Consider the following 15,167-nt stretch of genomic DNA (forward strand, 5'->3'; position numbering starts at 1 on the left):
AAGTATCACAGTCATCACAGACACCGTTACAGGCAGCAGCCAGTTCCCACATGGGATCCACACAAGTATCACAGTCATCACAAAATTCAATACAATTTTCTGGAGCGCTGGTCGCAACTGCCTTGTTGAAGGGCCCATTCAGGTCGACGGCCTTTGTGGTCAGAGCCATAGTCGTTGTCGGCGGCTTCTTCACTTTCCATCCTGTAAAATACTTTCTCATACAGAGGAGGACTAGAGATTTCATTAGTGCCCCCCAAATTACTACCCCGATTATCACAGCCAGTGCGGTCAATAACCACTTCACTATGGTGCCCGTCCATCCCCGGAACCAGTCAGTGAGCCAGCTAAATTTATAAGAATTCTCGCGCGCGATCCGATCGATCGTCAGGGCGTGGCTAGTTTCCCTTAGTCTCACTATCGCGGCTGACACTCCTTCAGATGGATCAGGTATGTAAGTGCAACATTTTCCCTCTATTATTCCGCATACCCCTCCTTTCTCTGCCAGGAGCATGTCCAAAGCCACCCGATTCTGCATCACCATTGTACGCATGTGAATTACCGTGTCCAATAGTATATCATGAGCCGTAGCGGTGTCGTTTGCCACCTTTTCTAGGGCCAAAGCCAATTTATCTATCCGGAAACTATCCATGACTGTGCCCGCTCCTGGGAAGAAGAAACCAAACACCTTTTCCCATAGGCTCCCGTGTAGTTTAGTGGTTCCATCTTCGTTCATGACTGACCTCTTATAACGCCTGTCCAAGGACTTTGGGTCTAGCTCATCCAGTATCTCAACGTCAGGAAGGACTGAACCCAGATAACATGTGCCCCCCCAATTATTTGGTAAATAGGGGTAAGCCTTGTCGCCGCATATAAACATTGTCCCATGGGGTGGGACCAGGTGGGTGGATAAGCACCGGAGTCCCTTTACCACCCCATTAATCCTACTAACCCCCCTAGAGAATGTTATAGCCGTTATGTTGTGGTTGTGTTTATCTTGCAGTACTATTCGTAATGTAATCCCTGAGCTCCCTTGTCCCAGCTTCCCGGGGAGAGTGTAGGCGCATTCTGATTCTCCCATACGCAAGTGGCCGGAACCCTGGAGGCAGACCGTCCCTTTCTGTGGTTTGACCCAGACGGGGGCAGGCCTCTCGGCCACATGGGCAATCATTGACGGGCGATAATTAAATTGTCGATTGCAACTCTTGCCGTTGTCAACCCCTTCTCTTTCCAGCGTGGTGACTAAACATGGGGAATCGATAGGTTGTGAGCAGAGGTCATTGAGGGACAGAGGTAGCACTATCATGTGTATTCCTGTGGTGCCTGCTTGGGGAAAGTGCATGCACGACCAGCAGTGTGTCCTATTTTGAATTGTTGCCACCTCCCTGGCCACTTTCCAATATGTGTTTTCCCCCCTCTTTGGGGCCTTATCCTGGGGGTGTGGCGTGAGTATGTATTCGATGCATGGTGTGTGTTTAGTTTCGCCACTGGCCGCTCCTGGGGTCCAGACGCTGCACCGGACCTGCATAGTCATGCCTTTCTCTAGGCGCGTGCGTGTTTGTAGCTTAAAATCAGGGGTTCCCCATTTGTATCCTGGTTGGGCCAAGGTCTCAATGCTAGCTTGCCCGTTTTCCCGGAACTCTCGTTGCTTTTGTAGTACAATGCCAACGCGTCCAGGCCCTGCCGACAGTGCTAGCCATTTTACGCTTACCCAATTTGTGTGCAGGGCTTTCTGTTCGAAACATGGTAGTGATACTCTTTGTCCCCATGTTACGGTGAGGTGTCGGGTTTCGTTTTCGCATCTATTGGAATCGGAGCTTCCCCTAGCTGCTGTCGCTATCAATAGTATCGTACCTATGATTAGGCTCATCCTTACTGTGGTTGCTGTGGTGTAGTGTCTGGTGCTTGTATGGCCAACTTACAGTGCGTGGCGTGGATCCACGAGGTCTTGCCCTCGCAAAAGACTGCCGTTGGTGTAGTCAGCAACACCTGGACTGGTCCCTTCCACCTTGGTTCCAAGGCGTTCTTGCAGGTGAAGTGCTCCACGAACACCTGGTCTTTTTCCTCTGGTGGAACACCTGGTCCACAAGCGCCCTGGGAACACCTGGTCTCCAGGTCTCCAATTCATAGATTCAATTCATTCAATTCATAGTTTCATAGAACACCTGGTCTCCAATTTCCTAATCCACTTTTTCCAAGTGGATCCAATTTTATCCAATATTCAATTTTAAATTCAATCCCATTTAATCCAATCCAATTCTTCTCTCAGCATCCCATTTGCCTGTTTCCTACATCAATAATAAATAAAAATAAAAATAAACGAAAATTACTTCAGCTAGAGTTTCAACTAGAATTAACACAAACAAACCACCGTTAACCTCCATTAACACAAACAAACCACCATTAACCTCCATGAACCTCCCCCTATTATTTATTTATTTTCACGAATAAACAAATAATAGAAATAACCTGGTCTAATTCCAATTCCAATTATGGTCCGTTCTGGTGTCTGGTCACACACAATGTTTTCCTCACCCACTGTGATTTGCTCAAAATAGATTCTCACTGTTATGTCTGAAATTCGTCTCATGAAAACCCACTCAAGAGTCCGGTGTAACAGACAGACAAACACATAGACACGCCGAAGACCCCAGGGTACCCATCAAACTAGCTTGTCCCCAGATCCACAACACAGCGAAACATGTAACTTTACTAAAATAATCACTTACTCATAACTAATACTCATACCACTAATTACTCATAATAACTCATAATTACTTATGTAATTACTCATGCCAATACTTACTCAAAATAATGCAATATCCCAATCTTCACCCCCTATGCAAATCGAAGCACCCCGGACAATCCACAACCAATATCAACCACTGTAGCCGCCTTCCCGACTCCAGGCAGCCACACGCAGCCACATACATCTCCACCCACGTCACACAAGACAACAGCCAACGAGTGTGTCCACCACACAGAAACCTTTGGCAGTGCAACAACCGAACTCCCAGACAACCAACAACAAAAACATCCAATCCATCTCCATGGCTCACCAAGCGGTTCCAACTTAATCCAGCTTCACATACCGATTTCCCCAAAAAACTCGTGAAACTTCACCCCCATTCTGGAAAAACCCTGGACTAAACCCTGACACCCTAAATAACTTCAGACCCATCTCCAACCTACCCTTTCTGTCAAAAGTTTTGGAACGTGCTGTGGCCACTCAACTCAAACATCACCACTCTGCCAAACAACATTCCAATCCGGATTCTGCTCCAGCCACAGTACTGAAACTGCTCTCCTCAAAATCACCAGCGACCTTCTCTCTCCTCTGACGCCGGCAACCTCAACATTCTCATCCTCCTCACCTCAACGCCGCCTTTGACATCATCAATCACACCATCCTCCTCACCCTGCTTAGACCAGCTTGTGCCTATTAAACCCAAATCAGTTCTCTCCCAAGCCTACAAGGACCACCTACAGCACTACAAAGATGCCCTCTACTCCGCCTACTACTCTCAAATTATCCACTCTGGCTCCGGAATCCCAAAAGCACTCTTCTCTACAATAAACAAACTAAATAAACAAATAAATAAACAAACTTTACAACGTGAACAAACTCCTCAGCGCCCTGGATACCACCACCTGTCATTCAGAGTAGACAACAGCATCTCCTTCCTTTCATTCATCCAAAGCAAAATTGACAGCATCTACAACAGCTTAATCACCACAATTCGCTCTATCCTGACAAACTGCATCACTGAAATAAAATCCTGGCTTCAAATCAACCACAACCGACAACGACCTCAACCACCCATAACTCTGCCCTCAACATAGATGGTTTTCCAGTATCCACCTTCCCTCACATCCGGAATCTTGGCATCATCATTGACCAAAACCCTCTCCTTTGAAAAATACACTAAACAGATCATAAAGACAGCCTTCTTTCACCTTAGACACATCGCCCGTCTCTGTCCATCCCTTTCCTCCATGGCTGCAGAAACCCTCATCCACGATTTCATCACCTCCTTCCATCTCCACCGCCTCTTACACTTAAACAGATCACAATTACTCACTCATACACTGTTGCACATCATGAAATCCCAGTAGGTTGTTCTTCAATCCCAACCATCATGTGATTGTCGACGTCTCCATTTATTTCGTTCCTCATGGGGTTGGTGTTTTATGGCCTTTACCTCCTACCCAATCGCACTGCACATCATCACTTCAACTCCATGAATTTTACATGTTTCGTGAACAGAACAAAACACTCTGTAATCATCAGATTGAAACTGCCCCAAACCCGTCCATATAAACTCCATTGTTGTCCTGTCCATCTCTCTGTGTTACATCTACCTTTCCCTGATTCATTGACCTTATATCCCATCCCAGGTCCAAATTTTGTGACTATTTGAGAAGCCCAGAGTTCGATTTTCAGTTCTGGCAACCTCAGCGACTGAATTTCCTTGTGGGTTTAATCCATTCCCATGAGTACCTGGGCCCAGTACTTGCCTTCATGGAACAATGACGCCTGAGCACTCAATTAGCCCTCCCAGTACCAAAGACTTACAATCAGACCGACAGACAGACAAATAACAGAGGCATGTCGCCAGCCCCAGCACAGGACATCACCTTTCCAGGCAGGCACAATATAATCCACAGTATCGAAATGCCAACTTCTATCCGGAGCCTCGCAAAGCCAAAAATCGGGCATGTTCACTGCATTTCACTGCATTTCAACCTCCAACCACATGGGGTGTTCCACCCTGCTCCATGCTCCATCATGCAACCCGATCTGTACTTGGTGCGCCCGGCGCCCCCTATAATCAGCGAGTTATAATAACCACAATATACCTACTTGATGTACCAATGATGTACCAATATACCAATATACAGCACCCACCTCTTGATACCACAACTTAATCCATGTTACTTGCATCTCTTCATCCTCCCAAATATCCTCCATTTAACATGACTATCCCCATTGCTCGATCACACACGTCACTGTGCTCGGCCCGGTTAAATTAAACTCAAGCGTACTGTACCTGACGCTTCCGGTCGGCACCGGAAGTCTGTTTATTTCTTGAGACCCCTGAATCACCTATTTGAGACGTCAATGACAACCACAACAACAAACAGAACTCGATATTCTCTGTTCACTAATTACGTACATGATTTCAGTTTTTAACCCACAATATAATGTCCCGATATTCTCTGTTCACTAATTACGTACATGATTTCAGTTTTATATCCTGCCGTTAAAGCAACACCCAGTAGACTGACAGCCTGTCGTTCTTCCAAGGTTAGTGAATTATCTCCGACCTCTTTCCCTTACAAATCTCAAACAAAGGTCAAATGAACTTTAAAAGGTCAAACTTCAAACGGAGAAAGGTGGTACAAACGTCGAATTGGGGTAACCAGCGTTTTCATTCCACAACTAATACAAGTCCGGCGACATTCCCCTTCCTTGCAAGAACTCCACATCCGGACAGACAAACGACCACTATCGTGGCTCCACATCGCAAAATGCCAGCTTCTACGAATCCAACAACCGTCACAATCCGCCCAGGAACGTCCGTGGGAGACGTGCTTTACAATGCAACCCTCCTACACCTGGTGTACATCTTTCGCACATCCCTCCTTGTTCGCACACTTCATCAACCTCCTCGCGCCCACACAACTGCGCTCTCCTGTGCGCACACACAACTGCAGTCCCAGTGCGCACCCAGAGTGCCCAATCCGCGATCCACAATTTTCTCAGGGCACACACCTCCTCCTTAAAATCCATGCCTCATTCTGAAATATAATCCTGAAATATCCTGAATATCCTGGAAAAAAATATATATATATCCTGAAATATAACTCCACAGACAGACAAACACAACCACATCCTCCTCGCGCCCACACCTTGGCACAAGCCACACCACATACCGACAGTTGAAACCTCGACCGTCCTCCTTCCTCGGATAAGCGTTCTGTTGAAAACGTGACATTTCTGCTCGAATTATTGAATTTCCAATACTCTCCCTGCAGCGCCCGTGAGGCAGCTTGTCTCACATTATCTGCCCCCAGAACCATATGCATTTTAATAACAACCTTACCAGCATCGCTCGCCAGCCTGTTGGCACCGGAAATTAATTACTCTGTCTTGAAATCCTTCATTCGACTACGATAATCACCTCAGTTTATATACTTCGCGTACTATCACCGCTTGTTTAGTATTCCCCTTATATAAATCCATCTTAAATAACATATTCCTCCTGTGACATTGCATGGCATGTATGTCGCAGGCGCCCACTATTCTGACATGGCTCATGACTCATGTCTGATTCTGACATGAACGTCTGACATGAACGTCCGACATCCAGCAAAGTCGAAATGACCCACAATGCATTTGGGCACACATCCTCCGAGCAACCTCATACAGCACACAGCGAACCAGGAATGCAATCACAACCTCCGCTCTCCCTTCAGATCAAAGGGTGTGTATTTCTTTGTCTGACCACAGTTCACACCATGACCTATTTTTACACCAGCAATCTGTAATCTTTCTCATTACACGACCCATTGACTCACAAGGTCACATCGGCCACAGGGATATACTCATACTCATACATACTCATATCCACAAAAGTCACCAATACACAATATAATCGTTAATCGCATAATTCCTGCCATTAAATTCAAGAAACCCTTTGCCAACCATTCACGGACCTCCCACCGTGCAGGGCACCTCCCTTGTGAGAGTGGGCGAGTTATCGCCGGCACTCTGAGCAAATCTCATGCTCCGACCCCAATTCAACAAACTCAACAACAACTGCCCAAAACCGAGAGCCCCCCATACAGCGCACACGTGACTCGCGGCTCGCTCGGCTCCTGCCCGAACGCACAATAACTCTACCCAAACTTCCACGGAGCCGCACGGCGGAAACCACAGGTTCGTACCACACCTTAATTAAACGAACATCGCCAGGATTCTCGGATAGACGTTAAATTCACAACACACACGACAAAAATCCGATTTAAATTCAGAGATCGCCGATCGACCTGGCACAACCATCTCAACGCGGCGACGCCACGCCGCCCTCCGTCCCGGCGCGCACCCTCGTGCCTCCACATGAATCCCAACACCAGACTGCACGCCGCCCTATTCGCGTTCACGGCGGGGTTTACCTCACGTCGGGACATGAGTCCTTTCAAATGAGTTTGGCACCTGGCAGCCAATCAGCTGTCATAACATTGAGCCGTCATAACAGTGAGCTGTGAGCTGTCAGAACATTGAGCTGTCAGAACTCATCCCTAGCTCGTAAACATCGCAAAAAAACAGGATCTCTGACGCTTGACCTCTCTGACCCAAAATGCACTACATGACATCATCATCCTAAAGGTGAGCTGCCTCAGGGATATATCCCACACATACAATCCACAATATCTGCCATTGAATGAACTCTTCAATTCAAGTAAAACACACATTTCGATTCAAATTCTGAATTTTTAGTTCAACAAATTCCAAATTTCTGCCCGACTGCCGCTCGAAAGACAAAAGCAGCCCATCTTGTAACCATCTCCAAGAAACCGCTTCATATCAACAGTAGGTCGACAAGGGCACTCCGAGTGCTCTCCTGACCCGATTTATATCAATTCGCTTCCCAAACACTCCCAAACAACTGAAAATCCGGACTCAGTTCAGGACCTCACCTGGTCCCTCGGATAGACGCTAAAATGGACATTCCCGGCCTGAATTTCCCGCACGGCAAGCAGACCACTTACAAAGCTTCACACCAAAACCCTCTGCTTTGCATACGTCATACAGACAAATACATTGGCCAGATACACACGTCAATTAATATCCCAATATACATTCATTCCTCATTCATATACCAGTGAGTCTCCCAGACTTCGCGCGAAAATCAGATCGACTCAAATCATGCCTTTCTCCAGCCACTCCCATGTACAATCTTTGCTCATTCATGTTACGTCTCTCATTCAAGGAAAAGGATTTTTCTTGGGACGGGTTGGACGGGGTGGGTTGAGGTGAAAAAGGGAAGGCAGGGCGGGGGGTGTTGGGGTGTTGCCTAGAGCCCCGGGACTGAGCTCAGGTCTTGGGGGGGGGGGGGGTGGGGGGTCCTTTTGCACGGCCCAATTCTGCGGCTGTGGAGGGGGCCCTTGTATGTTCCAGTTTTGGGGAGGGGGCCCTTGTGGGTTCCAATTTTTGGGGAGGGGGCCCTTGTGGGTAATTGGTCGGTTGGCCTCAGTGCGGTGTATACCCCGGCCAACAACAGGTCAACCAGGGCCCCCCAATCGGCGAGGGTCTGGGCCGGGGTTGGTGCTACATTCGGCCAGCGTGCGTGTACTTTGGCCTGGTCCCACACCCGCGCGGGCAATACAGCCTTTCCCATGTGGCAGACGTCCCGCCAATCTGCGCCTGTATTTTGTATCCACAAACGCATAAGTTCCGGTATGTGACCGGGCTGTTCAGCCAGCAAGGTTCTCACCCGCTCCTGCATAGACGCCAAATCTGGTTCTTTCGAGGGTATCCTGATGTTAATGGGTCCCCCCGATCTCAGTCCTATGGTTTTTAAGGGACACATCCCGATTGTAGGCTGTGGGTTCTCCGATTCCGTGAGCCCTTCCACTGAGGGGTACAATACTCCTAGCCCTTCTGGGGCCGCGAACCCACTGTCCGCCCCACTAATTTCTTGTCCTCTAAAAGGGTTGCCCGGGCTAAGGTGAACCTGAGGGGCGGCTGGTCTAGTTTTCTGGGGGTCTAACCCCTGGGGAAACAGGGGCGGGGGTGGGAGAGGTGGCGCCTGTGGCCCGGGGACAGGGCTCAGGGCTTGGGGGGGTGGGGGGTCTTGGTCTGGCATCTGGTCCAGCGGCATCAACCGCTGATTTACTTGCTTAACTGCTTACTTAATTGTCCTCTGTCCTTGTAGCTTCAATAACCATAGCTGCAATGCTTAAAATTTCAATATTTCAAAAACCACTCCTGTCCTTCTTACCTGTGGTTACCTGGCCCCTTCTCTTTTCACCTGGTCCTGGCCTGTTTCTATCTGGACCTCTAAGTTAGCCACAGCCCTTCGTTCCCTGGCATGCAATGGCATACCCCATCTTGTCTCTGGGCTGTTCCTTCCTGGAAAGATCTTGGCCACCTGGCTTCAACCTATATGGCTGTCCGACCTCACTTTCCCCTCCTGGTGCTAACTGTAACGTTAAGCTTACTGTTAAATCCTTACTGATATCCTGCGCAAAATCTATCCTTAGCTTTACTCTTAATGTTATCTTGGCTTTAACAAAGACACGTCATTCTGAGGCCTGAAAATTAGCCTTTTTACTTACAATTTCTGTTCGGAGTGCAGGCAATACAGAAGACAGGGGAGACGAACTGTGCCTGTTCGAGGAGGGGGGTACGAATTTGGATTGCCCTCTGAAAAAAAACAAACAATTCTCACCTTAAACAAATCAGCGTACCGGCGTCCCGGCCTCAGGCAGCCCCCCTCGGGTCGTTCAGGATTCGCCTCGACTGTCACTGTCTTGCTGCACCCCACTCCTGGTACCAAAATGTCAAGAAACAGCTCTTGGCTCTTAAAAGAAGTTCCACCAACAGCCTGAGAATGACGATCTTTATTAAATATACCAACTTATACAGATCCGGAGGAAGCGAACTTCTATAGCACGACTTGCCCTCATGCCACGTTCAGCCCTTCCTGAGAATGCATCGATTCACAGTCCACTTAAATAGGAACACGTTTATCAGAAAATCTCCGAGAGAACAAAGGAACTGGCGAGAGTTCCTCCCACCGTTATCCCTAGCCCCCACCGTCATCCGTTCTTCCAATGGGGGAGTGCAGCACGCACCGTCAGCATTCGGACCAGATGTGGTTTCAAAGCTCTGAGGTGACAGAAAATGTAACTCACAGAAGGGAGAGTGCATGCTTGGCCCAGATAAGACCATTATCCAAAGGTTTATGTATACAATCCAAGCATTCTACATGAAGCTACACATTCCAAGCGCCTTCCATCCGCGGCTCGAGGCGCCGTCTGCGAATCAAAGAGGGATTTTACGACCGGACTTATCTAGGTGAAAGGGCACACGGATACAAAAAACCATTTGTCCAGCACGACCGAAGCGAGCATTTTCTCATTTATACTAAAGCGGAGCGGAAAACCCTTTATTCACTTGTGAAAATAGCATTTTTTAAACAACATTTAAATCATAACATATTATTCGACCGACGTCTTATACAGAACATTGAGCAATAACAAATTTACGACTTATATATACATATATATATATATATATATATATATATATATATATATATATATATATATATATATAGATATATATATATATATATAGATATATATATAGATATATATATATATATATATATATATTGAGTGTATATATATATATATATATATATATATATGTATATATATATATATATATGTATATATATATATATATATGTATATATGTATATATATTGAGTGTATATATATATATATATATATATAGATATATATATATATATATACATACATACATACATCTTTTTTTGTACTTGTGAAAGACCGTGAATACACAAAACACAGGGCTGCAAATGTAGAAGCAGGTTGGACTTTATCAACTTGAAACTAAATTGAAACCAGCCCATCTATTGTCACCTCTACTACATCATCCTGTTTGCAGATTGCCAGCATCTGATCGATAACGCTGCCGATTGTGTGGGGAGTGCTGTTCATGCTTGATTAAGACAATTGTTGACCGTCGGATGCACACATGGACACAGGCACACAGCGACCGAGCTCCTTTTATATGTTAGATAAACACATTGACATCATTGATAATTGCATGAATTTACACTAAAGTATGAATATCATGGGAAAACCCAAACTTTTGCACAAAGGACTGGATATTTACATCAATAATATTTTTTTCTTTTCTGTGGTGGAACAAATACATATGTACATGTTTGGGTATGCCTGTCAGGTCATGTGAATCTGATTTATTTTTTACAGGTCATGTGATATTGTATTTACAGATGAATATCCCCAGGGTATTCCAAAACCACAACAGCATTGTGAAAACCCCCAAACATTTGAACAGTACTGTACTGTATATTTACATCAATAATGTTTTTTAACTTTTCTGCAGTGAAACAAATACATACCGGTACATACATGTTAGACTTTGGTATGTTTGTTAGAATGATATTACAAGTATTGAACAGAATCTGATTAATTTTTTTACAGGTCATGTGATGTTGTATTTACAGGTGAATCCATGGAAACGACAATGGAGACTGCACCTACATTTATGAGCTGCGCAGACACATGCCCGCAGGACTCGCCAAGTGAAACCAACCAGAGGACGTTTTACAAACGAGACAAACCGAATGAGGAAATGTTTGCACAGAATACTTTTCACAAGATTCTCAAAGGAAAGAAAGGTGAACATCAATACAAATGCACAAATTGTGGAAAATCCTTCAGTCATTCATCCGTCCTTCAAAGGCACATGACAGTTCACATTGGAGAACGCCCATTCAAATGTATAAATTGTGGAAAAGCTTTTAAACGGTTATCCACCCTTACAAGGCACATGATAATACACAATGGTGTACGCCCATATAAATGCACAATTTGTGGGAAATCTTTTAATCATTCATCCCACCTTAAATCACACATGATAATTCACAATGGTGAGCGCCCATACAAATGCACAAGTTGTGGAAAATCCTTCAGTCTTTCATTCAGCTTGAAAACACACATGACAATTCACAATGGGGAACGCCCATTCACGTGCACAAATTGTGGAAAATCTTTTAATCGCTCATCCAACCTCAAAACACACATGATAATTCACAATGGAGACCACCCATACAAATGCACAATTTGTGGAAAATCTTTTAATCGGTCAACTCACCTTAAAACACACATGAAAATTCACAGTGGAGAACACCCATTCAAATGCACAATTTGTGGAAAATCTTTTAATTGTTCATCCTCCCTTAAAAAACACATCAGAATTCACAATGGAGAACGCCCATATGCATGTACAGCTTGTAGAAAATCTTTTAAACAGTCATCCAACCTTAAAAAACACATGAGAATTCACAATGGAGAACGCTCATACGAATGCACTAGTTGTGGAAAATCATTTAATTGTTCATCCACAATTAAAACACACATGAGAGTTCACAATGGAGAACGCCCATTCAAATGCACAATTTGTGGGAAATATTTTAATCGGTCATCTACCCTTAAAACACACATGACAATTCACAATGGAGACCGCCCATATGCATGTACAACTTGTGGAAAATCTTTTAATCAGTCATCCAACCTTAAATCACACGTGGGAATTCACAATGGAGAACGCCCATTCAAATGCACAATTTGTGGGAAATGTTTTAATCGGTCATCTACCCTTAAAACACACTTGACAATTCACAATGGAGACCGCCCATATGCATGTACAACTTGTGGAAAATCTTTTAATCAGTCATCCAACCTTAAATCACACGTGGGAATTCACAATGGAGAACTTCGCCCATTCAAATGCACAATTTGTGGGAAATATTTTAATCGGTCATCTCACCTTAAAAGGCACATGGCGATTCACAATGGAGATTCTGACATAGTGCTCAAACACAAAGAGGAAAAGTCCGTTTTGGTGATTGAGCGTTCAGTTCCCATTGGTTTTGGACTAAATGCTGCAGAAACCAGGAAAATGATCAAATACCAGGATCTGAAAAATGAGGTCAAGATAACTTGGAAATTGAAGAAAGCTGAAATTGTACCAGTGATAGTCAGAGCAACAGGGATGATCAAGAAAATCCTTGTTGATCAATCAACAAACATTCCGGGGGAAATCGCTACAAACGAGCTGCAAGTGGCAGCTGTCAGAGGTTCAGTGAGGATTCGAAATAGAGCTCTTGAAATGAAGCCATGAGAAGGGAGTTTCCCAATCCGGTTCATGAAAAATGATCCTTTACCGAAAAAGCAGGTGGAGATTTTGAGTTCCGGGAGAACTTCCTCCCACCTCCTAAAACCAGCATATGGAGATAACAACCAACAAGAGAACGCCTGCAGAAATGCACAATTTGTGGAAAGTCTTTCGTTCATCCATCCACTCTTAAAATATACATGGGAATACACAATGGGGAACATTTCATACAAATGCACAGTTTGAGAACATCATTCACTCATTTGTGCTTGAAAGACATATTAAAATTCACAATGGTAAACACCCATGTGTGCCCCGGTTTAGAATAGGTACACCTTGTGTCGGAAGAGGCGACTAAAGGGTTGGCGTCAGGAAGAGCATTCGGCCATGAACACATTGCCTCAAGAAGGGAACCATGATGATTGTCATGGTGCCCTCAAAGCTAACCCCCGCTCCAGCAGGGAAAAGGGCCTTAAAAAGGGAATTTCTTTTTATTTAAACACCCATGGAAATGTACAATGTGTGAAATGCTTTTTTTTTTAGTTCCATTCTCAATACAGTCAGAAAAGGACATCTGTCCAACCTCAATAATTAAATTTCAAACTTGTCTCCTCGAAACCTTGATGGTGCCTGATTAGCCTGTCCTCCGGTGTATGCTCCTCCTCCACCCCTTCCCTTTCTTCAAATGGCACCACAGCCTATTCCACTCATCAGAAGGATGAAGGCTTCAATTCTGTGTTTGCTTCTAAATCCTGTATCCCCAATCACCTTCTCTTCCCCAACTCCTCCTGCACTCTGTGTGATTTGCAGCTCAGAAGGTGGAGAAGGTTCTTTCAACATTCGACTCTGACTCTGCTATTGGTGACATCCATGCATTTTAAAATCCAGCTCATCCAGCATAGGTGGAAATGGGAGTGCTGCATGTGAGTCAGGACTGGTTCCGCGACTCCAAAGCCCTGACTAAAGAACCAAATTCACCCAAAGTGGTTCGCTCTTATCGACTGGGACCCTCCCCACAGACGTGTATGCGGACAAAGGGGAAAAATAACTGAAAATAAATGTGTCTGTGTGCACTTAGCTCTAAGCGTCTCCGAAATCTCGTCAGGGATCGTCCGAGGCTTGGGCGGGAAAATGCGCTCGTTCGCGCGGCTAGGCCTCACCGTGCGTCCGCTCACTCCTGGCCTCGTCGCGATGCAGTGAGCAGGCAGCACATGTCCACTCGTCGTTCTTGCTTGGACAACTGCAGCTCTTCCTCCTCAGCAAGATGCCGGAACGTGGCCACCTGCGAAGAAGCCTCCCGCATCGGAGAGCAAAGTGCAACCGTCCACTATGGATCCAGGGTCAGCAGCCCAAGGAAGAGAGAGAAAATGTCCGCCAACACGTTCCTTTATCGTCCAGGCTCTGATGTCATCTGTCGTGCTTCATCAATCAGCGAGTCCTTTCTCTCCAGTCCTTCCCGTCAATCAAACCCTCGACCAATCACTGCTCTTTGGGCGTGTCTCCATGCCCTGCCTGTCCTGCATGCTCAGCAAGTCGGGGTTGTCAGCGGTAGTGCTTGATGAATGGTTTCCGGTGGTTTTTATTAATTAGTGTGTTTAATGGGCGATTTTGGCTCTATTTGTCTCGCACGGTGTCATAAGGAACAGGAATAAATTACAAAGGCCACAACACAAAGGGGATTAATTTACCCATCCCATCCCAAAGATCCCAAAGGATCCCATCCCAAAGGGGAATAATTTACCTGTAATGCCTTGCAAATTAACAAGCCCCACCCCTCATGATGGGGACAAAGATGCAAGCTTACCCACGACACACGGTCTACCGGATCCCTACTTATGGTACATCGAGGTGGTTCTTCACGACAGTCTGAGCACACTGCCTATGCATTCTTCCTGGTCTACAGTATCACTGGCCCCCACAAACGTAACACTATTTTATTATTTGGGGATTTTAAGAAAAATCATTAAGTGTTTCATTTATTCAGTTTTAGGGTTATAAAGGTAGACCATAGGGATTAATAAATATTACTTATTAAATATCCTTCTCCTGTCCTACATTTGTTTCACCTGTCAAACAATAGACAGGACATGTTATTGTCCATAAATATTTGCTGTCCTGAAGTCCTCCGGGTAACTGGTGCACTCGTGTCGGTGGCTGGAGGTGGACGTGTTATAACACACAAAATACATACATATGTACATGATGG

At 45.3% G+C, this 15,167-nt stretch overlaps 1 protein-coding gene and 1 long non-coding RNA gene across 2 annotated transcripts in view; one reads left to right on the top strand and one right to left on the bottom strand.

Annotated features, from left to right (window-relative positions):
• The window catches only part of LOC137427356 (uncharacterized), a 78,186-nt gene extending 64,610 nt beyond the window's left edge, over positions 1-13,576 (top strand). Inside the window, exon 4 of the mRNA XM_078777127.1 lies at positions 11,289-13,576. Coding sequence (XP_078633253.1) covers positions 11,289-12,967 — 1,679 coding nt within the window. The 3' untranslated portion in view covers positions 12,968-13,576. The remainder of the gene's footprint in view (positions 1-11,288) is intronic.
• Positions 1-15,167, bottom strand: part of LOC144891992 (uncharacterized) — a 707,648-nt gene that overhangs the window by 366,161 nt on the left and 326,320 nt on the right. The gene's annotated exons all lie outside the window — the stretch shown is intronic.

The sequence above is a fragment of the Myxine glutinosa genome, chromosome 5, assembly GCF_964187855.1.
Source record: "Myxine glutinosa chromosome 5, kmMyxGlut1.1, whole genome shotgun sequence".
In the NCBI taxonomy this organism is placed as follows: Eukaryota; Metazoa; Chordata; class Myxini; order Myxiniformes; family Myxinidae; genus Myxine; species Myxine glutinosa.